The sequence below is a fragment of the Pristiophorus japonicus genome, chromosome 16 (genome assembly GCF_044704955.1).
Source record: "Pristiophorus japonicus isolate sPriJap1 chromosome 16, sPriJap1.hap1, whole genome shotgun sequence".
NCBI classification, from domain to species: domain Eukaryota; kingdom Metazoa; phylum Chordata; class Chondrichthyes; family Pristiophoridae; genus Pristiophorus; species Pristiophorus japonicus.
The window spans coordinates 91,831,015-91,857,990 of NC_091992.1; the positions used below are offsets into that span (position 1 = coordinate 91,831,015).

The window sequence follows — 26,976 nt, forward strand, 5'->3', positions numbered from 1 at the left end:
TAATTAACTTTAATTTTAATTAATTTTAAATATGTGAGGTGTTTTATTTATTATTATGTTGTATTTCTGTGTTTTAGGGGGTTATGCTTATGGATAATAACGAGAACTCGGAGAAAGGGAGTTTCCATTATTATCACTGAGAATACTGCAGCATGATTGGTGGTCCAGGCCTACGTGACTCCAGCTGTTTCGCACATACAGGGAAGTCCTCTCTTGTACGCTGCACATCGAATGAAGGTCTTGGACCACAATCGAAGGCGCCTCTGGGACCACCAGGTACTTTCGCAAAAAGATTTTGGGTCAGAGGTGTTCGTCTGAAGGAAGCTGTTGATCGGAATTTTAGCCTCAATGAATCAAATTTCAGTTAATTGTAATAGTTAATGCTTCCAAACAAACTGTCCTCCCAGCAAAAGCAAATTGCCATAGTTCACTGTGCATTACTCATACTTTGGTCTCAGAGCTATTTCCCTGAAATTTCTGGCCCAGGTTTCTAACTCATGGTCTTATTTAATCTGTTTATGGTGCAAAAGATTCTCTGCCACTTGATAGAATGCATTGTTTGCAAACAGGCGTCTTCAGCTACAAGCAGTCTGGTGTTTCAGATGATTGGTGTCAGACATGGACTTCAACATGATGAATTCCTGAGAGGTAGTGAGAGGGTGAAGTGGTGATTCTAACGGGGAGAGTTACAATATTTAGAGGGTTTGTGGGGAGGGGGAGCTGAGAGAGAGAACGGGAAGAAATTAATTGAAATTAAAAAATATATTTGGTGCTCAATTGCTCAATAGATTCCATGACCTAAAAGGTAAACAGACAATGTTGTAGCTTTTTTATAATATAGTTCACTCTGCTTGTCACACGAAGGCCTTAGTAACCCATCTCTGATTAGGTCTAAACTCCCTTGGAGATATTCCGCCCAAATTGTTCCCTGCAGGTACTGACTGTTCTCACAGCAAGTGTCAGTACAAATTGTCACTGCTGTGTTTCTGTTGATTATCTCAAGGTCTGCCTCTCTTGTAACCACCTGTTATTATAATGTTATGTATATGTGAGATGCCATCCAGAACAGCAGATGCTGATGATGTATCTATGGGATTATTCCTCTGTGCAGTTTATTTGATTGAAACATTGATTTGCTGATAGCCACCCCAAAAAGCATGAGTTCACAGCTGCTGACACCAATGCTAAGATTGTAAATAATATTCAGAGATTTGCATACATGCCAAACCTGGAAATCGAGTGAAAGTTGACCAACAGCACAAAACCAGCTCTAAATATAGACCTTATAACTGAAAGTGCAGAGGGATACAGACTTGTCGCAAATTAAAGATGCAGGTACACCTTCATGATTTGAATAACAAGGTTGCAAATGTAATAAGTGCAGTTACTGCAATTAATCATAGGGAAAGGAAAAGATCATTGGAAACTTGTCTTCCTGAACAGATGAACACTTCTATTGTTTGTATCCACCCTGCTCGTTAGTGTTATTTCTATTCTACACCTCGGCAAAACGCTATAAGAGGTGTTTCTACATCAAAGGCCCTACATAAATGCAAGTTGTTGTAGTGAAGTTGTCTTTACATAGACCTTGGGGCCGAAATTCATCACCTCACTGCCCGCAGTCGCCGACTGCCGCCGACATTGCTTTTCTTGATCCGCCCAGTGCCACTTTCCATTTGGCCTGGAGCGGGCTGGAGGGGAGAGCCGCCGGGAACCACCCGCTGGTGTCAGCGGGCGGCCGAGTGGCGCAACTGAGCTCCCGCCCACCGAGCTCCCAGATTTCATCGGGCGGGAGTCAGTGGGAGTCGGCGGCAGAACGGGGGTGGGCCGCTGGCTAGAGGCCGGTCTGAGTAGGAAGAACCTGAAAAAAAGGTAAGTGAATATTGTAAAAGAAATTCAACAGCGACTTACCTGGATGGGGTCCCCTGAAGGTCTTGGGATAGATTTTTAAAATTTTATAGTGTGGATTTTTTTTTCAGGTCTTCGACCCTCCGTGGACCTGACTATCCTCTGTGGCACTTGGGCGCCAAGTGCCTCTGTCGCCAAGAATGAGACCTCCCGCCTGCTGCCACCCAGATTGGTGGCGTATGTCGTTCATTTGCCGCCCGCTGACCTTCGAGAGACCTCGGCCGTGAATATTCCGCCCAAAGTACCGTCCGGTACCTCAGCAGCCATCGGCAGCGCTTTGGGCGGCACTTGGGCGGGCGGAGGCCTTGATGAAAATTGGCCCCCTTGTGTATTATTCGGTAAATGCAGTGATTTTGCTGACAGTTTGACATCTTCCCTATGTAAAAAGTATCTTATAAAAAAAACAAATTAAACGTGCTCAGTTAATTAACCCCAATGGAAAAGTAAAATTTCTGCAAGAAACAAATGATTAAAAGTCAAAACTAACATTACCTAGAGACACTTGCTTTTGTGCGAATGCTGTATTCAGCTTTTTCTTTTTTATATGTCTTTGTTGCAATGTGTTGGGCATGACCTTGAATTATCTATTCAGCCAACCTGCTCTAATTAACATAATTACTGTTTTGTATATTCAGTATAGGTGAGACAAGAAGTGGTTTAATAAAGTGATTTCCTAAAACTTCCTTGTTGAAAGGAGTTAAAAAGAAAATGTCGTAATCGTGTGATTCATTGACGCAGGTGGGTGTCTGCTGCAACTGTGTGCTTTAATATAGGTCTCCAATACTAGCAGACTCATGGAGCATTTAACATTATTCAGAAGCACTTCAAATAGCGGTTCTACATGTGTTCGCTCCTGATGCTGTCGAATTTGAAAAAGAAAAGATTTGCATTTATATAGCGCCTTTCATGATCTCAGGATGTCCCAAAGCACTTTACAGCCAATGAAATACTTTTGAAGTGTAGTCACTGTTGTAATGTAGAAAACACGGCAGCCAATTTGCGCACAGCAAGCTCCCACAAACAACAATGTGATCATGTCCAGATATTCTGTTTTTTTTATGATGTTGATTGAGGGATAAATATTGGCCAGGACACCAGGGAGAACTCCACTGCTCTTCTTCAATATACTGCCATCTTACATCCATCCAAGAGAGCAGACTCAGTTTAATGTCTCATCCGAAAGACGGCACCTTCAACGGTGCAGTACTCTCTCAGTCTGGAATGTCAACCTCAATTTTTGTGCTCAAGTCTTTGGAGTGGGACTTGAACCCATAACCTACTGACTCAGAGGCAAGAGTGCTACCACTGAGCCACAGCTAGCACTTGCTCCACTTATACTGACACCTGGCTAGAATGCGCTTCATACACCTGTGCAACAAATCCATTCCATAAAGCTGCCTTTGGGAGTCATACGGAAAAATGGGTGATGGCGAATGGATGCCAAGGAGTGCCCTTTGATGTTGTCTTGGAACAGACACTCAAGTGTGTTATTCTTTGTATATTTTTCTAGCAGATCTTCTGTGGCATTGCTCACAGGTAGTCAGTAACCTTGAGTGCACTTTCTGATCTTTATCGTAGTCCTACTGCAATCAGAACACAACAGTGCTTCATCCTTTGCTGCAATATAGCAAATTTACCAATTAGGGCTGGTGATATTGTGATTTTATTATGGGATAATACAGAGGGATCGTCTTTTATATATCAGACTGTTCCTATTAAGGGAATGTTGCAAGGAATGTGGGGTTGTCATATATCAATACTATTATGAGGAACTAGAGAATTTATCAAATATTTGTGAAGCACTCTGCCCAAATCAAATCATATTACTATCGCAGTGAAGACCTTGATTGAACTTTCAATCTTTAACATTTTGGCCTATTTAGAATAACCGAAGCAGTATTTAGGTTGGTGGAGGTGTTGGGAAGGTAATCTTCAGGCATAAATAGAGCTCGCTGCCAAACTTTATATAAAGCGGACACAACAGAGATCTCTCTAACAATTTGTACCAAAGAAAACAAAACAACAATCCAGCTCACAGTTCATATGAAAGAGCATACAACAGTCCAAAGTTATTTTCAAATGATCTCAGCTTTTTTCCCCCCTCAAAGGCTCCAACCAGCATTGTGACTCATTCTGGGCTCAGTCTGATCTTCAAAATGTCCATGTATCCTCAATTAATAATTCTGGCTGACACCTACATTAGGAAACCTCTGTTGTACACAATGATCTTGAAGTGAGTCTCCCACTATAGTCATTATGGATGTGTCATGATGTTGCATTATTATAATGTTGCTTTTTGGTTCTCCTGTTACTTTTCAATTATTCTACTTTAAGTCCTTGCTTGACTGCACTAAAAAATTTTTGAATGTGAACTTTGCAGGTAGCAATGTTGCTATGGGCAACCAGAGCAATTTAATACCACAGGGTGGTCCATCACTTCCATTCATTTGTGAACCACTTCCATTTCAGTTTGCTTAGAAAACTGTACAATGGGATAAAGCGATCAGTTATGTGAACTGGGTATTTTATTGCCTCAACCATTATTTGTTTTTAGTTTCTGTTCTAATTTTAAGAAAGTTTACAACTTCAGAACGTCAAAAAAAGCAAAATTCATGCAATTCCGTATTCAGTCAACAATAACTTGGATTTATATGGTGCCTTTAATGTCGTAAAATGTCTCAGAGCAATTCATAGGAGCATTATCAAGCAAAAGGAGATATTAAGACAGATGAAAGAGATAGGTAGATAAGAGAGAGGGAGAGGTAGAGAGACAGAGAGGTTTAGGGAGGTTCAAAAATACCATAATGTTTTATGACTAGGTCATCATTAAACAATTTTACTAATGTTAGAAACTATAATTTACTTGCATTATTCCCTCAAGCTTGACTAAGGAAAGATGGCAGCCCATTCAAATTTTAAACCAGTCTACGTGGGGAGACCCAGTTTTCCCATTTGTCTTTTGGGGCAGTATATTAATTATTCAGTGCTACTTCTGAGGCATTTTTGCAGTTGTTGGGAGGGCAATATGTTATCAATTTTTCATCAGTAGGGATAATGGGTCTGGACTTCTGAATACAGCCCACACGTCCCAACTCACAGCAGGTATACCACAAGGGGCCTGGCACGACTGACCTTCTGTGCTGCAGTCAAGGTTTGTTTCAAGCAGAAAGAGAAAAGCTGCACTTCTGTTTTATTTATTTATAATTTTTTGGACAAAACACCAACACCGGCACCAAGTCCAGATTCACCGAGTCAGATTCCAGTTGTAAAATACAAACTATTAAATAGGAGCGCACCCTTTTTTGAAAAAAAAAATTAGTTTTCGTAAATCTCGTAGTGGGGAAAAGGTTGGAATCAATCATTAAGGATGAAATAGCAGCGCATTTGGAAAGCAGTGATAGGATTGGTCCAAGTCAGCATGGATTTATGAAAGGGAAATCATGCTTGACAAATCTTTTGGAATTTTTTGAGGATGTAACTAGTAGAGTGGACAAGGGAGAACCAGTGGATGTGGTGTATTTGGACTTTCAAAAGGCTTTTGACAAGGTCCCACACAAGAGATTGGTGTGCAAAATCAAAGCACATGATATTGGGGGTAATGTACTGACGCGGAGAGAGAACTGGTTGGCAGACAGGAAGCAGAGAGTCGGGATAAACAGGTCCTTTTCAGAATGGCAGACAGTGACTTAGTGGAGTGCCGCAGGGCTGAGTGCTGGGACCCCAACTCTTTACAATATATATTAATGATTTAGATGATGGAATTGCGTGTAATATCTCCAAGTTTCCAGATGACACTAAACTGGGTGGCGGTGTGAGCTGTGAGGAGGATGCTAAGAGGCTGCAGGGTGACGTGGACAGGTTAGGCGAGTGGGCAATTACATGGAAGATGCAGTATAATGTAGATAAATGTGAGGTTATCCACTTTGGGGGCAAAAACACGAAGGCAAAATATTATCTGAATGACGGCCGATTAGGAAAAGGGGAGGTGCAACGAGACCTGGGGGTCATGGTTCATCAGTCACTGAAAGGTGCAGCAGGTGGTGAAGAAAGCAAATGGTCTGTTGGCCTTTATAGCTAGGCGATTTGAATACAGGAGCAGGGAGGTCTTAGTGCAGTTGTACAGGGCCTTAGTGAGGCCTCACCTGGAATATTGTGTTCAGTTTTGGTCTCCTAATCTAAGGAAGGACGTTCTTGCTATTGAGGGAGTGCAGCAAAGGTTCACCAGACTGATTCCAGGGATGGCTAGACTGTCATATGAGGAGAGACTGGATCAACCTGGCCTTTATTCACTGGAGTTTAGAAGGATGAGAGGGGATCTCATAGAAACGTATAAGATTCTGACGGGACTGGACAGGTTAGATGCGGGAAGAATGTTCCCGATGTTGAGGAAGTTCAGAACCAGAGAACATAGTATTAGGATAAGGGGTAGGTCATGTAGGACTGAGATGAGGAGAAACTTCTTCACTCAGAGAGTTGTTAATCTATGGAATTCCCTGCCGCAGAGAGTTGTTGATGCCAGTTCATTGGCTATATTCAAGAGGGAGTTATATATGGTCGTTATGGCTAAGAGGATCAAGGGGTATGGAGAGAAAGCAGGAAAGGGGTACTGAGGGAATGATCAGCCATGATCTTATTGAATGGCGTTGCAGGCTTGAAGGGCCGAATGGCCTATTCCTGCACCTATTTTCTATGTTTCTATGTAAACAGAATTATCTTCCAAGTGGCTTTGCACTTTGCAATGTGCTGATGTGTAATTTGAGATTGACCTTCTAGTTTTCATATCCCCTGCTGGACACCGAAACCGATCCTTTGTGTAATACATTCTGGGAAATAAATAATTGCAGCCAGCTTGTTTGTACTATAGTGCTTCCAAAAATGTTGACTCAATTAATAACTGTTCTGTGTATTAACCCATTTTTAAATGAAAAAGAGCAGCTTTAGAACACAAGGTGGCCTCAATGTCACCCCACACACACAAGTAGCAATAGTATCTCTCCGTGGCAAAGGTTTATATTTTCAATGTGATTATATAACGTGGCAACATATAGTTTAGAACACAGCATCCGTTGATCAGTAAAGCACAAACTTATAAAGTCAGAGTTTTAAGGAAGTAAATCTGTGAGGCTGGGGCATAGTATTCAAATAATTTAAACGAAGGCCAGCCATAAAACTGCAAAGGAATTGCCCTGCATGTGTGTGAACCGCAGGTACGGTTATCGTCCTCATTCTCACACAGCAACTTCACTGGCAGTAACTTAAGCCATTCAATTTTAATTTGACAAAATCGGACTGATTTACCACCTCAGCCACGGCTAGGTCTTTGCTAACGATTGTGATTTATAGGACAGTGACAACGACGCATCTAAACCTATTACTGCAGGAATGTCTTGTTTCACAGAACTCTATATGCAATCAAATAATAAACTAAAAAAGAGAACAATTACAAACCCATACAAAAACTTATGGATCGTTAAACCAGAGGGATAATTTTCTTGAACCTTATCCCCAGGGAACGTCATTTCCCGAGGGGCAAAGGTCAGAAAAAAGTCCAGAGACCTGGCTCAACATGTCTCTGTCCCTTTTCCATTGTACCATATTTCCAAAGCTTTCTAGGAGTTGGATGGGAATATGGTCCCTGGCCTGCTTTAATGGAAGGGAAATAGAGTATAAAAGCAGAGAAGTCCTGCTACAACTGTACAGGGTATTGGTGAGGCCACACCGAGAGTACTGCGTACAGTTTTGGTCTCTGTACTTAAAGAAGGATATACTTGCATTGGAGGCTGTTCAGAGAAGGTTCACTAGGTTGATTCCGGAGATGAGAGGGTTGACTTATGAAAATAGTCTGAGTAGGTTGGGCCTATACTCATTGGAGTTCAGAAGAATGAGAGGTGATATTATTGAAACTTATAAGGTAATGAGGGGCTCGACAAGGTGGATGCAGAGAGGATATTTCCATTCATAGGGGAAACTAAAACAAGAGGACATAGTCTTAGAATAAGGGGCCGCCCATTTAAAACTGAGATGAGGAGGAATTTCTTCTCTCAAAGGGTTGTAAATCTATGGAATTCTCTGCCCCAGAGAGCTGTGGAGGCTGGGTCATTGCATTAATTTAAGATGGAGATAGACAGATTTTTGAGCAATAATGGAATGAAGGGTTATGGGGAGCGGGCGGGGAAGTGGAGCTGAGTCCATGATCAGATCAGTGGTAGCAATACAGTGGAGGAGGATTTCCTGGAGTGTATAAGGGATGGTTTTCTGGACCAATATGTCGAGGAACCAACTAGAGAGCTGGCCATCCTAGACTGGGTGTTGTGTTATGAGAGAGGGTTAATTAGTAATCTTGTTGTGCGAGGCCCCTTGGGGAAGAGTGACCATAATATGGTAGAATTCTTCAATAAAATGAAGAGTGACACAGGTAATTCAGAGACTATGGTCCTGAACTTAAAGAAAGATAACTTCGCTGGTATGAGACGTCAATTGGTTAGGATAGACTGGCGAACAATGCTTAAAGGGTTGACGGTGGATAGGCAATGGCAGACAGTTAAAGATCACATGGATGAAGTTCAACAATTGTACATCCCTGTCTGGCGTAAAAATAAAGTGGGAAGGTGGCTCAACCGTGGCTAACAAGGGAAATTAGGGATAGTGTTAAAACAAGGAAGAGGCATATAAATTGGCCAGAAAAAGTAACAAACCTGAGGACTGGGAGAAATTTAGAATTCAGCAGAGGGGGACAAAGGATTTAATTAGGAGGGGGAAAATAGAGTATGAGAGGAAGCTTGCAAGGAACATAAAAACTGACTGCAAAAGCTTCTATAGATATGAGAAGAGAAAACGATTAGTGAAGGAAAATGTAGGTCCCTTGCAGTCAGAATCAGGTGAATTTATAATGGAGAACAAAGAAATGGCAGACCAATTGAACAAATACTTTGGTTCTGTCTTCTTGAAGGAAGACACAAATAACCTTCTGGAAATACTAGGGGACCGAGGGTCGAGCAAGAAGGAGGAACTGAAGGAAATCATTATTAGTCAGGAAATTGTGTTCGGGAAATTGATGGGATTGAAGGCCGATAAATCCCAAGGGCCTAATAGTCTGCATCCCAGAGTACTTCAGGAAGTGGCCCTAGAAATAGTGGATGCACTGGTGGTCATTTTACAACATTCGTGAGACTTTGGATCAGTTCTTATGGATTGGAGGATAGCGAATGTAATCCCACTTTTTAAGAAAGGAGGGAGAGAGAAAACAAGGAAATATGGACTGGTTTGCCTGACATTGGTATGGGGAAAATGTTGGAATCAATTATTAAAGATGTAATAGCAGTGCATTTGGAAAGCAGTGACAGGATCGGTCCAAGTCAGCATAGATTTATGAAAGGGAAATCATGCTTGACAAATCTTCAAGAATTTTTTGAGGATGTAACTAGTAGAGTGGACAAGGAAGAACCAGTGGATGTGATGTATTTGGACTTTCAAAAGGCTTCTGACTAGGTCCCACACAAGAGATTAGTGTGCAAAATTAAAGCACATGTTATTGGGAGTAATGTATTGATGTGAATAGAGAACTGGTTGGCAGACAGGAAGCAAAGATTAGGAATAAACAGGTCCTTTTCAGAATGGTAGGCAGCGACTAGTGGGGTACCGCAAGGTTCAGTGCTGGGACCCCAGCTCTTTACAAGATACATTAATGATTTAGACGAAGGAATTGAGTGTAATATCTCCAAATTTGCAGATGACACTAAGCTGGGTGGCAGTGTGAGCTTTGAGGAGGATGCTAAGAGGCTGCAGGGTGACTTGGACAGGTTAGGTAAGTGGGCAAATGCATGGCAGATGCAGTATAATGTAGATAAATGTGAGGTTATCCACTTTGGTGGCAAAAACAGGAAGGCAGAATATTATCTGAATGGTGACAGATTAGGAAAAGGGGAGGTGCAACGAGACCTGGGTGTCATGGTACATCAGTCATTGAAAGTTGCAGGTACAGCAGGTGGTGAAGAAGGCAAATGGCATGTTGGCCTTCAGAGCGAGAGGATTTGAATATAGGAGCAGGGAGGTCTTACTGCACTTGTACAGGTCCTTGGCTAAGCCACACCTTGCATATTCTGTATAGTTTTGGTCTCCTAATCTGAGGAAGGACATTCTTGCTATTGTGGGAGTGCAGCAAAGGTTCACCAAACTGATTCCCGGGATGGCTGGACTAACATATGAAGAAAGACTTGATCAACTAGGCTTATATTCATTGGAATTTTGAAGAATGAGAGGGGATCTCATAGAGGCATATAAAATTCTGACGGGATTGGACAGGTTAGATGCAGGAAGAATGTTCCCGATGTTGGGGAAGTCCAGAAGCAGGGGTCACAGTCTAAGGATAAGGGCTAAGCCATTTAGGACCATGATGAGGAGAAACTTCTTCACTCATAGAATTGTGACCCTGTCGAATTCTCTACACAGAAAGTTGTTGGGGCTAGTTCGTTAGATATATTCAAAAGGGAGTTAGATGTGGCCCTTGTGGCTAAAGGGATCAAGGGGTATGGAGAGAAAGCAGGAATGGGGTACTGAAGTCACATGATCAGCCATGATCATATTGAATAGTGGTGCAGGCTCGAAGGGTGAAATGTCCTACTCCCGCTCCTATTTCTTATGTTCTTATGTTTTTATGTTCTGCCCCCAAACCCCCACCAACCTGAGAGTCCATGGGGGTACTAAGGGCAGACCAAAGACATGGTAGGCATTTTGGAGGGGGGACATTTGAGCCCAGGTCTAATCTCTATTGGCATTCAGGAGATCCTGATCTCTATGAATCAGCATGCAACTGCAGGCCTGAGTGGTACAGTGCTCCTGTCCAGCACTGGAGAATGTAAATCTGCTCTTAGATACATGGTATTGCCAGGCATACTACTGTGTTGACAGATTATTTGTATTACAAAATGTAATTAGAGGTGGGTGTCCTTTAGCTTCTCTCCAAATGCAGATCAAATTCCAATTTTATAATAGAATCTTAATGTAGCCCCATTATGGATAGGACTATGTTAAGCAAATATGACCTAATTACCTTGTAGTACATGTCATTTCATACTTCTGTGCTTAACATGCCTTTGTTGTAGATTCTTGGCCTCTTCGCAGTTTTACAACTTTGTGAAGTAATACTGAGGCTGCAATTTCGCCGACCGAGGTGAGTCTGGGTTGGCCGATGTCTGTCGCGAGGTCTCGGCCCGCTACTAGCTGCAGGCCGCTCTCTCCAAGTGATTTTACCTTGGTGGGGCTTGTTAAGCCCGCCCAGCGAAGTTCCTGGCCAATTAAAAGGAAGCTGATCTGATGACATCCTTTGCTGATGCGTCATTAGCTGATTTCCTATAAGGGACCATGTCCTCATTGATTTTGACAGTTGTGTTGTCAGTGTTCTACAGCACTGAGGTGCTGCAAACACTGACAACTCTTTTGTTGCAAACCAATAAATAAACAGTTAAATCAAGTGCCCCCTTCTTAAAGGGGGGGAACAATCCAAACATTTTTCAAGTGCTCTTTTTTTGTTTTTTTTGGTGGGGTTTTTTGTGGGGTTTTTCTGTGTTTTTTTTAGGGCACCGAGAGGCAAATTATACAAGTGGCAAACACTGACAAGCTGCACAAAGGTGCACAGCTGCACCCAGGCTCTCCCATGACTCCCTCCAGATGCTTAGAAGGGAGTCACAGCGGGCAGGGAGGTTCTCTTCCCTTCCAATGGGTGGAAGAGACCTCCCCAGGACACCAACGCAACCTGGTAGCACATTGCACAGGACAGCACAAGCAGGGATGTAGATGGGCGGACCTGGCTGCAGTGGTGCAAACCTTTCAATGATCCGAGTAGATCACGAAATGTTACTGCAAAGCCACACTCAACCTCATCCTGCTGTGCCACTCATCACATCCCCATCATTCTTACTTCCCTACCCTACTCCTGCACACCCTTACTCACATCAATTTACCTTGCACCTCCACCCATCCCTCTCTATCTATATTATCACTTCCCTGTCTCACTAGCCACCCTTCACACTTACCTTCATCCTAGTGCAAGCATACCAACTAACAACACACAAGGATAGGCACTTGGGTGTTTTCGCCAATGTTTATGTAAAGTTTATGTTAATGTGGTGCCAAACATAAATATCTTTATTTTCAACACTTTGCCTTCTTGGACAGATTTGTGTGCCGCTTTGGAAGTGGCTTAGTGAGTTGCAGTGAATGGTGAGACATAACGGTACCCCCCACAATGGTGATGAATGTGACGAATGGTTTGGGTATTGTAGGGATTTTTTATGGTGTTGGTGTGGGGTGGTGCCAACCTGGTACATCATGGGGCAGCCAGGGTGTACAGCATCAAGTGAAGTAAATCTGACCATGGCGAGGCCATCCCTGGCCTCCCGGGCAGCAATGTGGTCGGGTGCTGATGCCCTCTGTCCTGTGCAACATCAGGTGATTGCAGAGAAGGTTGATGTTGTTGTTGTGCCTGGTGATGCTGGTGTTGGGGCTAACGTGATGGGATTCTGAGGACTAATGTGATATTTTTTCAAGGACACCAATGCTGATGGAATAGATGGCAGATGAGATTGAGGTGACAAAAGCGATCTGTCAATGGTGAGAGAGGTTGATCGAAGGAGGTTATGATAGATAGAGAGTTTACTCCAAACACTTCCAAACTGCATAAAGCTCAAATGTCTCTTTCAAATTCTGAAGGCTTCAGCTTCTAAGATTGGAAATTGAACAGCTATGAAATGGTGCTGCTGTCAACTATTCAGAAGAACGGAAGGATACTGATGGATCACCAGACCTACTTACCTGATGTGATCCCCGAGTGCCGTGAACCTCATGAAAAAGCTGGAAAAATGGTAAGTACAGCTTAAAATGATGTTTAATTGCCTTTTAACTACCTCTTAATGATCTAAATTGCCTCCCCCACTGCTTGGTGCCGGGTCTGTTAAGCACTGACAGACCTGACACATGGGAGACGAACGTGCAGGTGGGCTGACAATGGGTTCCGGACCCGCTGTCAATCAATTCTATTTTGACACCTGGCCCACCTCTGATCCCAGCCTCTCTGCACCAGTAAAATTCTGGTCTTACAGTCGCTTTAACACCCTGTTATTTTCGGGCACCAGTTATGGTGGTTAATGTCCTCAGAAACAGGAAATTATGCCCGAGAAGTGGAGCAGTAAGACTGCACGCTTTGTGCTTCCCAGGTATGCCTGTGTGTTTCTCTGACCTATTTTCTTTCTAATTCAAAGGCAAGAAAGGATGTGCACATCCCATTGGTTTAACGAGTGTCTTGTGTCCACTACACTATGTCCCTGAAATTGACAACCCACGGGAAACCAGTGTCCCACTTTTCCTTTAGAAAGATTATATTTTTTTTTTACTCACTCGTCTAATTTGAAAAAGTCAATTTTCACATGATTTATACTTATAATTGAATTCTTCATATATACTGCAGCTTATCTTTATTTGCTATCTTAAGTCACCAAATATGAAGCACGGTTTAAATTCTATTATAAACACCTAAAAATGTGACTTACTGATACACTGCACTTAAAAATATACTGCCTTTCTTTTAGTTATATTAAACCCTGCACACTACATTTGATGGCTTTTAGATCTTCAGAATGTATTAAGTAGAATTCGGTGACCCATTTCTGTAATATAGTAAGAGTGTAACTCATAAATGGGTCAAATAATTCTACTTAAGTTCTGGAGTGCTAATTTGTGGGTAAGTTACTGGAATCTATCATCAGAGACAGAATGACTGAACAGTTGGGACAAGATGAGTTGATCAAAGGGAGTCAGCATGGAGTTGTGAAAGGTTGGTCATGTCTAACTAATCTGGTTGAATTGTTTGAGGAGGTCATTAACATGGTGGATAGGTGAGTATTAATGGGTGTGGTCAATATGGACTTCCAAAAGGCATTTGATAAGGATCCCCACAAGGAATTATTAGCAAAAAAAAAGCACACTAAATTGGACTTTGTGACATGTTGGTAATTGGTTGAGACATAGGAAACAGAGAGTTGGGATAAAGGGAAGATTCTCTGATTGGCCAGAGGTGATGTTCCCTAGACACCTGTACTGGGGCCTCAGCTTCTCAATATTAATGACTTGGATGAAGGAATAGAGAGTTGTATAATCCAAGTTTGCTGATGGCACTAAGTTAGCAGGCATAGTAAGTTGGGTAGATGGAAGTAGGAATTTACATAGACAAGTGTAATGTTTGCACCTTTGAGCATGCTCACACGTTTGTAGAGCTGTTGCATTGTGAGTGGCTTAGCCAGTCACGTGATGTTCACAAGACTCAATAAAACCCCAGTCATCCACGATGAGGGATGCAGTTGTGAGCCTAGTGGATGAACTGGTAATATGAAGTGTGATTGTTAATCATTTGTCAATAAACCAACTAGTGTTGCTATGAATTCGTAAGCAAATAACCCATGAAGCAAATACATTACAACAGACTAAGTGAGTGCGCAAAACTATGGTAGATGGAATTTAGCGTGGGGAAGTGTGAGGTCATCTGCTTTGAATTTGAGAAAGACAAATCAAAGTATTTTCTCAATGGTGAGAGACTCGGAGCTATGCAGATGCAAAGGGATTTGGGTGTCCAGGTACAAAAAATAATCCAAAAGGTTTTATCTCAAGGGGTCTGGAATACAAAGGGGAGTAAGTTTTGCTTCAGTTGACAGAGGCTTGACGAGACCCCCTTTTGGGTAACTACATTCAGTTTTGTGCACCGGACCACAGGAAGGATATATTGACCTTGGAGAATGTACACCCAGAATGATGCCAGAGCTTAAAGGGTTAAATCATGAGGCAAAGTTGCATAAACTTGGTTTATATTCCCTTGAGTTAAGCGGGTCGAGGAGTGATTTAATTGAGGTCTTTAAAATTATAAAATGATTCGATAGGGTAGATAGAGACTATTTCCTCTGGTGGGAGAATCCAGAACAAGGGGTCATAAACTTAAAATTAGAACAAGGGCCTTTCAGGAATCAAATCAGGAAACACTTTTTCACACAAAGGGTAAGAGAAATCTTCCCCAAAAGGTTGGGTCAGTTGAATTTTTCAAGATTGAGATCGCTGGATTTTATTTTAGATTTGACTTCCAAAGAATATGCAGCAGAGATGGGTAAGATACAGATCAGCCATGATTGAATGGTGGAATAGGCTCAAGGGGCTGAATGGCCTACTCCTGTTCTTATGTGACCCAGTAAGGCTTTATGAAAGAAACAAGATTTTATATATTTATATTGCAGAACACCTGTAATAAATCTTATATATGTTTATGTAACTGCAAAGTATGTAACAGTACTGAGTGAAGCTTCTGGGCCATGATTCCCGGGATGGCGGGACTGACATATCAAGAAAGATTGGATCAACTGGGCTTGTATTCACTGGAGTTCAGAAGAATGAGAGGGGATCTCATAGAAACGTTTAAAATTCTGATGGGTTTAGACAGGTTAGATGAAGGAAGAATGTTCCCAATGTTGGGGAAATCCAGAACCAGGGGTCACAGTTTAAGGATAAGGAGTAAGCCATTTAGGACCGAGATGAGGAGAAACTTCTTCACCCAGAGAGTGGTGAACCTCTGGAATTCTCTACCACAGAAAGTTGTTGAGGCCAATTCACTAAATATATTCAAAAAGGAGTTGGTGTAGTCCTTACTACTAGGGGGATCAAGGGGTATGGCGAGAAAGCAGAAATGGGGTACTGAAGTTGCATGTTCAGCCATGAACTCATTGAATGGCGGTGCAGGTTCGAAGGGCCGAAAGGCCTACTCCTGCACCTATTTTCTATGTTTCTATGTTATTTGAATGGATATTTGTACATAAATATATGCAATTTTTTAAATAAAAAAACAGTTTTTAACATCTGGCTTTCATTTCTTAAGAATCCAAACATAATTCAAATTTGAGCTCTTTTTTTTCGCCATGATTATGATCTTAAACAGATGAGCTTAGGTAGGCTACAGGCCGGACACCGGATAAATCTCCATCCCACATTGCCTCAACAGTGCACCTTAACTCCATTCTCCTAGCAGCACTGGTACTGTGCCAGTGTCACACTGCCATTTCCACCCAGCCATCCTGCTCGCTCCCGCATCAAAATTGCCAATTTAGCGATAACTTAGTGCTGAATGATGGATAGCTTTGTGCTGTTAACTCGTCTCCACTGCAAACTGGGTTAATACTTAGGACTTTTAGAGGCAGCAGAAAGTAAAAAAGCTTTCATCCCAAGGGTCTAGACGGGATTTGAACTCAGATCCCCAAAGTACAAGGACAGTGTTATAACCCAATTATTTCTTTTTTGTTTTTCTTTTACTTCAGGTGCTGCCTGTTTCATATTCCCCTGGAGGATTGTATTTGAAGTTACTGGTATGGAACATTGAGAACTGAAGACAATTGTTAGACTGACACAGTTTTATTTTTGGAATGGGGTAAGAGAGAAAGACCGAAATCACTAAGGAAAAGTTGACAAGGAGATGTATCATTGATTCTTCAAATTTTGGAAGACTGTTGTAGAGCATAAACAGTTCTGAAATATACATCAGTTATTAATAGCCTGACTTGTATTTTGTTAATATGCGGCTGTGGCATACTGTAAATTGTGACTCCTAATTAAAAATAACAAATGAGATGTATCCTGATCAAGAGCTGTTGTAAACCCCTGATACACAGTTTCATCCAGCCTCAAAGCATTTTATGGCACTGCACCAAAGTACATTAACGTTGCAGTTAAACTGTCACCTTCATGTTAATGCAGAGTCGTTTTGAGTGTGCATCAATGAGAAAGTGGCAATGTATTGTGGAAGTCAGTTCCCAGCACGGATCCCAGATGCAATGAAGACTCAAGACAATCTCCAACAGGTAGACTGAGGTTCACTTGTTTTTTACACAGGGTGCAAAAGTGCATGTTGAAAGTACCTAGGTGGTTCATTCGACCTCCTCGAAACTTTATAATTATATGTTTCAATCATTTTGGTGCGATTAAGAAAATGGGCATTACTGACCACCCTCTCCAAACATGAAAAAATAGCCACTGGATAACAGAGCTCTGCACACGAATCCAAGTACACATACGTAGTGCTCCTCTGTCACTGACCTCAGTGCAATTGCAGCAAAGTGCCTCTTACAATATAACTCTGATCTGCCTCAGTTAGCAGTCTCTTCAGCGTAATTGAAAATAAATTCCAAAATATCCTTATAGAATAAGCAATAGACATAATGACAATAAACTCAAACTCAAATGTGTATATTTGTCCAGGTTTTAGTGCACCGAGGTCTGATTTGGACCTTAACTTGTCTCGCTCTAAAGCTGTGCCTAGTGTAATAAAAAGCTTGTGCACTCCAGCTCTTCATTCACTACTGCCTTGTTGAGACATGGTAGCAAATACTTTAGCAGAAATCTATTATTTCAATGAATGATAGAAATCACAAAACACAATTCGGAACTTCAGTTTCTGGATGAAGTTCTACTTACCGTGATTGCCCTTGGATGTTCGCACTGGTGTAAAGTGGTTTTTGGAGGTTCGAACAGGCGAGCTATCCTTGGGCGATCCATCTATTGCAGTCATATTCTCTCTCTCGTAGTGTGGTACTGGAATCGGTCCCTGGTTTCGTAAAATGTCTGCCAAAGCCCTGTGAAATGTCACAGAAAATAAGATTTGAAACAAAGTACAAGGTTTTTACGTCATTTGCTATTAGTGCCTCAGTGTTTCTGGGTTTTTCAGATGGAATTGTCTGGATCAATATTTGCTGATTGGTTGAATAGTAAGCATTTGAAATTAAGGCTGTGACTGGCTGAAACACCATTGTAAAACTCCTGGCATAGTCACTTGTAGACAATCCTTGCTGCAACATCAGCAGGCGTAATCATAAAAATGTTATGCCCATTTTAATCAACAAGTTTTGGTGTGATATTTTGAAACTCTTTAATGCAGTGGCGGCAACTGACAGCGATCAATCTGCAGATGTGGCTTTTAAAATTTGTATTTTGCAAGGATACAATTATAGAGTGACGATGATACACCATATATAGTATACAAAGTACAATGCATTGATATGGATTGCACACTTTGACCAATGGTGCATGGTTGTCAGTAGCAGGTAGATGGTGTAGATCAGCAAATGTCCAAGGGAAATGGATCTGGCCCACCAAGATCTTGCGTATGGGTTACACTTCTGTATAACCATATGCAGACTAGTTACTGCTCTCAACATGTATGTCTAATTCACAGCTCTAAAAGATTGGGCATCCCTCACATGGGCACCATGCATTAGCATTTACTCTGTTTACTCAGGGTGGGGGGGACGGAGGAGGACACGATTTCCAAAGACATGCAGTTGTGTAGTGCCCCCTCACAATTTAATTCTTCCTGAGTGTCATTTGGTTGGGTGGTTTACTGTCTGATTCTTCACTTTGCACATGCTTTTTTTTTAAATCACACCCGTATCTGTGTTACTGCTGAACTCTACCTTGTGTCAAAACAGTATCCGGTGTGACACACTGTACACATCTTCACCTTCATTGTCACCTCATGCACTAATTTTCCACTTTGAAATACTTTTCATGTGTTCTGTCAGTTGCTCACCGTGATTCCACTTTGGCTTTTATACTCTGAGTAAAGCCAATTATAGCGTTGAAGCAATTCAGCCTATCACCAGCATTACGGTTTTAAATCTTGTTGCAACTATGTACATACATAAATGAAAAAAAATTACAGTATTCCAAATCACAATGGGGCCAAAATTGCTCCTTTTTATAGCCCCATTAGTGCCTCTGGGGGGCGCTAATGAGGCGTGATCGCATTTTCGCCCGGGGAGGGGGACGCTTGCTTCTCCGGGAAAATTGCCCCGAGGTTTGAGGAGTGCTATCCCAGCAAGACATCCGCTGCCGGGGTGCCCCCTAAAGGGGAGGCCTTTATCATCTCGGGCCACCATTTTTATTTGTCAGCCGACTCTTGTGTCGGCCCGATAATGGCGGCCCTCGCTTCAACCAGCCTGCCATCATGCAGCCCAGCACTCCATTTTGATTGCCGGGCTGCTGGCTCGGCCGATCGCATACCTGGTGGCCCAGTGGCAGACACCAAAATGCCTGCGGTGTGTGCAGCGGCCCTCCCCTTTCATTGGGGGGGGGGGGGCGTCATTGTCGCGCGCAACGCTACGCGGACCGCGTAACACTGACCTCCTCAGTGCGGTGCTGCTGTCCCAGGAGTATCCCTCCAGGGAAGCGGAGTGCCAGAGACAGCTCTCTGCTTCCTTTGAAGGGTGCATGGCCTAATTCCACATCAGCGGGGGGGGGGGGCGGAGGGGGGGTGGGGGGGGGAGGGGGGGGTGGGGGGGCGGGACTTCCGGAGCAGGCGCAGGAAGTCCCGGTCCAGTTAGTTTTACCGCCCCTGATCGGGGCGAGGGGCAATTTTGGGGCCAATAGGTTTGCTTTTTATTCGAGCAGTTCAACAGCTGCTGATACCTCCTTTGTTGATAGGACACATGATCCTGAAAGCTTATGCCTCCCGTTTCTTGGTTTAATAGAATTTAACACAAGTAATGCCTGAAGTATTTTTCTAGTCAACTGGCACAAATGAACTTCTATATAACATGAGAAAAATAATTGTAAGGGTTCTGAGTAGCCATTTGATAATTGTGATTAAAAACAACACTGTAGCACACAGCTTGATTTTGTTAACAAAGTTGGACAAAACTTTGTTTGCCACATGAGCCACTCCCCTTTCATGCTTTGGATCTTCATTAACGTCATCACCCAGTGGCATTTGCTGTGCTCCAACACACTAGCAGGTATTGGAGCATAAATGGAGTCTATCCTTTCTATTCCTTTATTACATGTGAGTTAAAGTTCCTGCTCAATTTACATCTGGTTTTAGATCCAATCTTTCTCAAGATCCTTTTGTTTTACCTTATTGATGTTATTGTTATTGATGGAATGCACCACCACAGTAGTTCTATCTTTGCTCTCTGGCTAAATTGTTTTTATCTTTCTAGTAAGCGACCAGGTCTCTGCTTGTATATTGACGTGCCCTCTTGCACTACACCTATGCCCCTACAGGGCATCTTGCTGTCAGTTGTCTGATTGCATCCTGCCAGGTGCATGTACTCTGGTCTGTATCATCTCCTTGCTACCTGTACAGAGAGAACACAGCTGATTCCATCTCTATTACATGTGAATAGATGATATTTTAGGTTCCCATTCCTTTATTTCTTCCTCATTGTAACCCCCTCCATCTTTTCCTATCATTAGGTACATTTCTCGACTCTGACAGTAACAGCCCCTTCCTTCACTGCATCTTACTTCTGGTTGTTCAGCTGGCTCTTGTTTCCTGTCTCAGAACCGTAGAAATTTAAGCAGAGAAGGAGACCATTCAGCCCATCATATCTGTGCTGACCGACAAAGAGCTATCCAGCCTAATCCCACTTTCCAGCTCTTGGTCCAAAGCCTTGTAGGTTATGGTACTTCAAGTGCATACTTTTTAAATGCTATGAGGGTTTCTGCCTCTAACTCCCTTTCAAGCAGTGAGTTCCAGACCCCCACCACCCTCTGGGTGAAAAATATTCTCCTCAAATCCCCTCTAAACCTTCTATCAATTACTTTAAATCTATGCCCCCTGGTTATTGAACCCTCTGTTAAGGGAAATAGGTCCTTCCTATTCACTCTATCTAGGACACTCATAATTTTATACACCTCAATAAGGTCTCATCTTAGCCTCCTCTGTTCCAAAGAAAATACCCCCAGCCTATCCAATCTTTCCTCATAGCTAAAATTTTCCAGTCCAGGCAAAATCCTCGTAAATCTCCTCTGTACCCACTCCTGTGCAATCACATCTTTCCTGTAATGTGGTGACCAGAACTACACACATTACTCTAGCTGTGGCCTAACTAGTGTTTTAGACAATTCAAGCATAACCTTCCTGCCCTGATGTTCTATGCCTTGGCAAATAAAGGCAAGTGTAATGTATGCCTTCTTAACCATCTTATTTACGTGGCCTGCTACCTTCAGGTAACTGATGACATGCACTCCAAGGTCCATCTTTTCCTCTACACTTTTCAGTGTCCTACCATGTATTGTGTATTCCCTTGCCTTTTTAGCCCTCCCCAAATGCATTTCCTCACACTTCTGCAGATTGAATTCCATTTGCCACTGTTCCACCCACCTGACCATTCCATTGATATCTTTCTGCAGTCTTTAGCTTATTTCTCCATTATCAACCATACGGCCAATTTTTGTATCGTCTGCAAACTTCTTAATCATACTCTCTCCATTCAAGTCTAAATCATTGATATATACCACAAAAAGCAAGGGACCTTGTACTGAGCCCTGTGGATCCACACTGGAAACAGCCTTCCAGTCAAAAAACCATCCATCCACCATTACCCTTTGCTTCCTGCCTCTGAGCCAATTTTGGATCCTACTTGCCACTTTGCCTTGGATTTCATGGGCTTTTACTTTAATGTGGGACTTTATCAAAAGCCTTGCTAAAAATCCATCTTCATTCTCAGCTATGAACTTCTAGTTCACTCTTACAGGCACTTGACTTATCAAGTGATATTACAGGACTTTTTTCCTAATTTAGTGTTATTCCTCATCATTGAGAGCTTTGTGTATCTATCCTTGCCTTTTAACTCATTAACAAGGTGAACAGAGCAAGATCTGATCAGCTCGGAGCATGTCTTGAGGGGGTTGTACATTTTGGAAGCTGTTCCAATACGTTGATTCGATTTTTCTTGGTTTGTAGTTGTATCTTGACAGAGAATTTTCTACTCTGGTTTGTTAGGTTCATCCCACTAAGCTGTTGTCCTTACTCAGACTAACTAGTTGAAGTGTTTCTACTTGTCTCCCCCCCCCAGCAGCCCCCCTGTTTTCATAGTTTTTATCTTTCTGACTGGGAGAGGGAAATTTCTGTGATCCTCCTTTTCAAGTTGTCGCGATCATTATTTTCTCATACTTTTAGAATTGATCTCTTCTACTCTCTCAAGTCTTGCTTGCTTCTTCCCATTGCTTGGTGGGATCTCACATTGACACGTGTTCTCTTGTGAAAGACACTATATAAATGTAAGTCTTTCTTCCTTTTCTCTCTGTTTTCAGTACTTCCTTTGCCGTGGGTGCATTATAGGCACATGGTTGACCTTATGAGTGGGGGTGAAGAAGAATAAACAAGAGTTTCTGTTGTGTGCAGTCTCAGCTTCCCTTCCTGGGAAGGTTTTCATGACATGTCTTTGCTTCCAGGAGAAGATAAGTGTTCCCTTATAATCTCCCGCAGAAGTGGTCATAGGTCTCCAAGCAACCAAAAGAACAATAGAAATTGGCTTATGCAATGACTGTTGAGTTTAGACAAACTTTTTCTGTTAAATTCAATGGTGGGTCGTTCTTGTCACTGATGTTATGAGACAGAAATTTACAATGCATCCCATCTTATTACTTGTCATTGCTTTTGACTCCTTTTCCTCCTTTCGAAGCATTCCATGAACCCAACTATTATTCATCAGATGTACACCTGTAAACCTCCTCGTGCTCCCAGCTGATACGATTTCCCTCTGTTCACCATGTCAAGGAGCTAAAAGGTATGGAAAGTTGTACAATACTCTCAATGGATGAGGAATCTATTGCTATTCTTAGGACCACTTTATTTTGCAATGTCTTTCTAGCTTGACCAATTCATGTTAAAAGTGGACACTTCCCTAGTTCCCTAGGTATGTTGCTGAGTGGCATCTGTCCAAATTCAACAGCCCTTACTATAATTTTATAATCCGACTTTTAGCCCCTACTCTTTGTATCGTTACTATGAAGCATATAGGTAAAATAAACAGAATCTTGCAAATCCTCTTGGTGTCAGTCATCCATTTCCCCCACATCCACCTCTCTGTCAGGGTGTCAAACTTTAAAACTGCCAGATTCACCCCTTTATACACCGCATATTGGTTTATTTTGCTTGTTATGTCAATTACAATGTGACCTCACCAGTCCAAGCTTTAACCATGTTTAAGATTGGTGCTTATATGATGGTGACTTGCAATTATATTTACAAGAAAATATCACTGACCTTCTAACCTTTTGAATTACTCCCCACCCCACCCCATACCCTTCCTTTATCATCAGTTCATTACTGCTACCTCCTTCTTGGTTGTGTAATTGTATAAATACAATACTTCTCAAAAAATAAAAAGGTGCAGAGCTGTTTATTAGTCTTATCTAACACGTTATGATGGCAAATATATTCATATTTAGTATACCATTCAGAGATCTTCCATCTCAAGATTTAGGGAAGTCACATTATAATACTCACTTACAAGAGAATACCTGAACATTAGGATAAACAATACATTTCACAGGATTTCACCTAGACATAGTTCATGTGTTGGGAAATCTTGTCAGAATAGGCCTGGAAGGTTTGAATATGTCTAGAAGAGTGGAAGAATTATGGAGTTGCTTCATAAAGGTGATTCTGAATGCAATGATCCAACATGTCCTGATTATAAAGGTACCAAGCTCAAAGGGATTCCTGTCTGGTTGAATGGGACTACCAAACAACTCAAAGAAGAAAAAAAATATTTTAAGTAAAATGGCACAGAATTAAGATGGATTCAATACCAAAAGGCATGGCTGGGGTATAAAAAGGACATCAAAACGGTAACAAAACATTTTGACTTGAATATGGCAAGGGACACAATACGTTTTTTAAGTTTTATTAAAAAGAAACGAGGATGGAATGGGACCACTGAAATTGGGTTTAGCTGAGGCCATGACAAATGATACAACACAGGCTACAAAAGCGCTAAAGACATTTTCTTTCCTGAATCTTGACCAAGAAGGAGACAGCTAACTTATTTTATCTGTAAAGCGAACTAGAGGGCATTGCAGAGGTCAGTTGTGACATTATTCACATTATTCCCACATCGTTGTTGAACAGCTGTACAACCTTAAGGTAAATAAATCTCAGAGGGCCAGATAAGATGCATCAAAGGATCCTTGAGGAAATAAGGGACAAATTGCAGGAACTCTGGCACAAATCTTCCAGAAATCACTGAATACTGGAGAGTTGCCTGGGGACTGGAGAAAGGCAGATGTTACTCATTTTTTTAAACGCTAGCAAAAGTGATCTGGTAAACATCCACTATGGGTAAAGTTAGAGAAATCTTTATTAAAGATAAAATTGTGAAGTATCTGGATAGAAATAAAATCATAAAACATAGCTAGTATGGGTTGATAAAGGGAAAGTCTTGTCAATCTAACTGGTTTAGTTTGAGGGTGTAACAAAGGAGCTTGATCGGGGTAATGCGGTGGATGTGATGCTCTGGGATATCAGTAAGGCCTTTGATACAGTTCCTCTGGCAAGGCTAGTACTATAATGAAATAAAGCAGGAATCAGTGGAAATATTTTGCAATGGATACATAACTGGTTGACCAATAGAAGCAGAGTGTGGTGATATCGGGACTGTTACCAACCTGAGAGAATGTTATCGGTGCTGTCCCACAGGGCCCTGTTTTGCAACCACTTCTGTTTAATATCTTCAGAAAAGATCTGGAACTAGGAGTCATGAGCACAATGGCTAAATTTCCAGCTGATACATGGCTAATGTAGGTGGTGGACTCCAAAGCTGAGCAGGGTAAGCTGCAGGAGGATCTGAATGTACTTGGGAATTGGGCAGACAGGTGGCAGATGAAAGTCAACGTAGAGAAATGCAAAGTTCTTCACATCATTAAAAAAAAGACCAGGAAGGAACTATTATTTAATGGAAAGAAAATATGTGAATGGAAAATGAAAGCGATCTGGGGATCCTGATTGACAATAAATTGAAGTTGTTGCAACAATGCTCGGTGGCTACTTTAGAATCATTGGTGCGACCACATTTAGAATACTGTGTACAGTTCTGGTACAAAAAGGATATTGCAGCTATTGAAACGATACAGAAGGGAACAACAATAATTATTGAGGGGCTGGAGGGATTGTATTATCACAAGCGATTATGTAAATTGGGCTTTTTCTCACTGGAAAAGAGAAGGTTGAGAGGTGATATGATTGCTGTTTTTTTGAATCTAAAGGGATTAGATAATGTAGACCATGACAAGCTGTATCACATTTCCAGCACAGTAGAACCCGAGGACATAGCCTAAGCTCGAAGGGGGATATATTCAAAGCGAACCTGTGGAAACATGGGGGCTGAATTTGCGGCCCTTATTGGCACGTATGAGGTGTGCACGTGCCCATAGGGGTCTCATAAGTTCATGGTTTAGGGGCATGCATTGTGCATACGCAAATTTAACAGAAATCGGCATTCGTTGGTGGAAAGTTTAGCTATTTACCCAACTTCTGCCCAGCAAATGCCCGTGAAATTCTTACGCCTGGTAAAAACAGGCGTAAGGACTGCTTTTATCAGCGTAAGACTTTTAAAAGGCAGAAATCTATATATTTTTTCAATAATTTAAACATTCAAAAACCTGCAAAATAAGGTACGTTTGTTTTTAGACCCCTTAAAATATGTAAATGTATTTTTCAAAATATTACATTTTGTTTTAAATAATTAATTAAATTCCATTTTGACTCATTTTAAATATGTGATGTTTTTTTCAATTTATTTTAAGTGTGTGTGTATTCTTTGGGGTATTCCCATTCATACTTGTGGTGATTCCGTACATACGGCACTCATCATAACTATGAATGGGAACACCCCTACTTTGATTGGTTGGGCCGGCCCACGTGATCCCAGGAATGCGTACGAAGTGCCTACGTCTCTGGGATATGTGGGCCTCTATGCAGGCCTATACATAGAAGCCCAGGACCACAAGCCTCCGAACCTCCTGGACCACCAGGAGGTTCGGAGGCTTTTTTTCAGGTTGGAAGCATCCATCCGCTGGAAGCCTCTGACCGCAATTTCTGCATCAATATTTCAGTGAGCGAGTGGAACAGGGTCCCTGGGAGACAGTGGATACAGTTAGTATTGATTCATTCAAATGCAAATTAGATAGAATTCTTTCAGAAAATAATGCATGGATACAGTATATGACTGTATCTGAGACATGACACATGGCGCGGGGGGTTGTTGATGCCAGTTTGTTGGATATATTCAAGAGGGAGTTAGATATGGCCCTTACGGCTAAAGGGATCAGGGGTATGGAGAGAAAGCAGGAAAGGGGTACTGAGGTGAATGATCAGCCATGATCTTATTGAATGGTGGTGCAGGCTCGAAGGGCTAAATGGCCTACTCCTGCACCTATTTTCTATGTTTCTATGTAAATGTAGCATGCATGGGAAGAACAAGTGACTTTGGACTTATAGATCCCAAAGTTCTCCACTACTAAAATTGTACTCGCCTCATGTCTGAGTCTTTTGTAGAGGTTGATTGCCATAATTAGTCAATAACTCCATTATCATTGTATAATGTGAGCACCAGGATGATAAAAAGCAAACTAGATGGATCTTGGTCTTTTCTTGTCTAGCAATTCCGATCTTCCTCTGAGACGTGTGATGTCAGCAAAGTAATTTTGTGATCTTTCTGGAGTGTGTGGGTGGCAACTGCTGCTGAAGAAGTTGACACTATTACACAGTGCAAGCAAGTCAGAATCACTGGTGAGATATTTAGTTGTGTGCTGCAAAGCATCGAGAAGTTAGCAAAATGGATGCATAAATGCAAACTGAAAATTTATTAGAAGCTTTGCCACAAATCTAGCACTGTGTTATTTTGTGAGCCCAAAATATATTGATCGGTAAGGATACACAAGCTTTTTTAAAATCGCACACTAAACCAAACAGAACCTTTGCTGCAACAAAGAATCAGGACACCCACGAGGCGCTGTGATTGCCATTTTACCGTAACAGTTATTAACGATTGGGGGTGTGAGTAGGGTAGCCATTCAGAAACCATGGCTAGCCAGAACTAAAGGCGGACTACTTTGGGAATGAAGATCCTTTTAAGACTTGTTAGGAAATATTATTTCAATTTGCAGTCTACCTTAAAGAGACAACGCCTTCATTAAAAAGTGTTAAAGCTTGAGTTTGCCAAAGACCCAGTGCACCGAGGGACTTTGTGAGGAAACACGTCACTG

The 26,976-nt window shown here is 41.9% G+C and overlaps 1 protein-coding gene across 1 annotated transcript in view; it reads right to left on the minus strand.

The window, feature by feature from the left end:
* The window catches only part of LOC139227102 (protein shisa-6-like), a 567,191-nt gene that overhangs the window by 483,154 nt on the left and 57,061 nt on the right, over positions 1-26,976 (minus strand). The window contains exon 3 of the mRNA XM_070858169.1: positions 17,404-17,561. Coding sequence (XP_070714270.1) covers positions 17,404-17,561 — 158 coding nt within the window. The remainder of the gene's footprint in view (positions 1-17,403; positions 17,562-26,976) is intronic.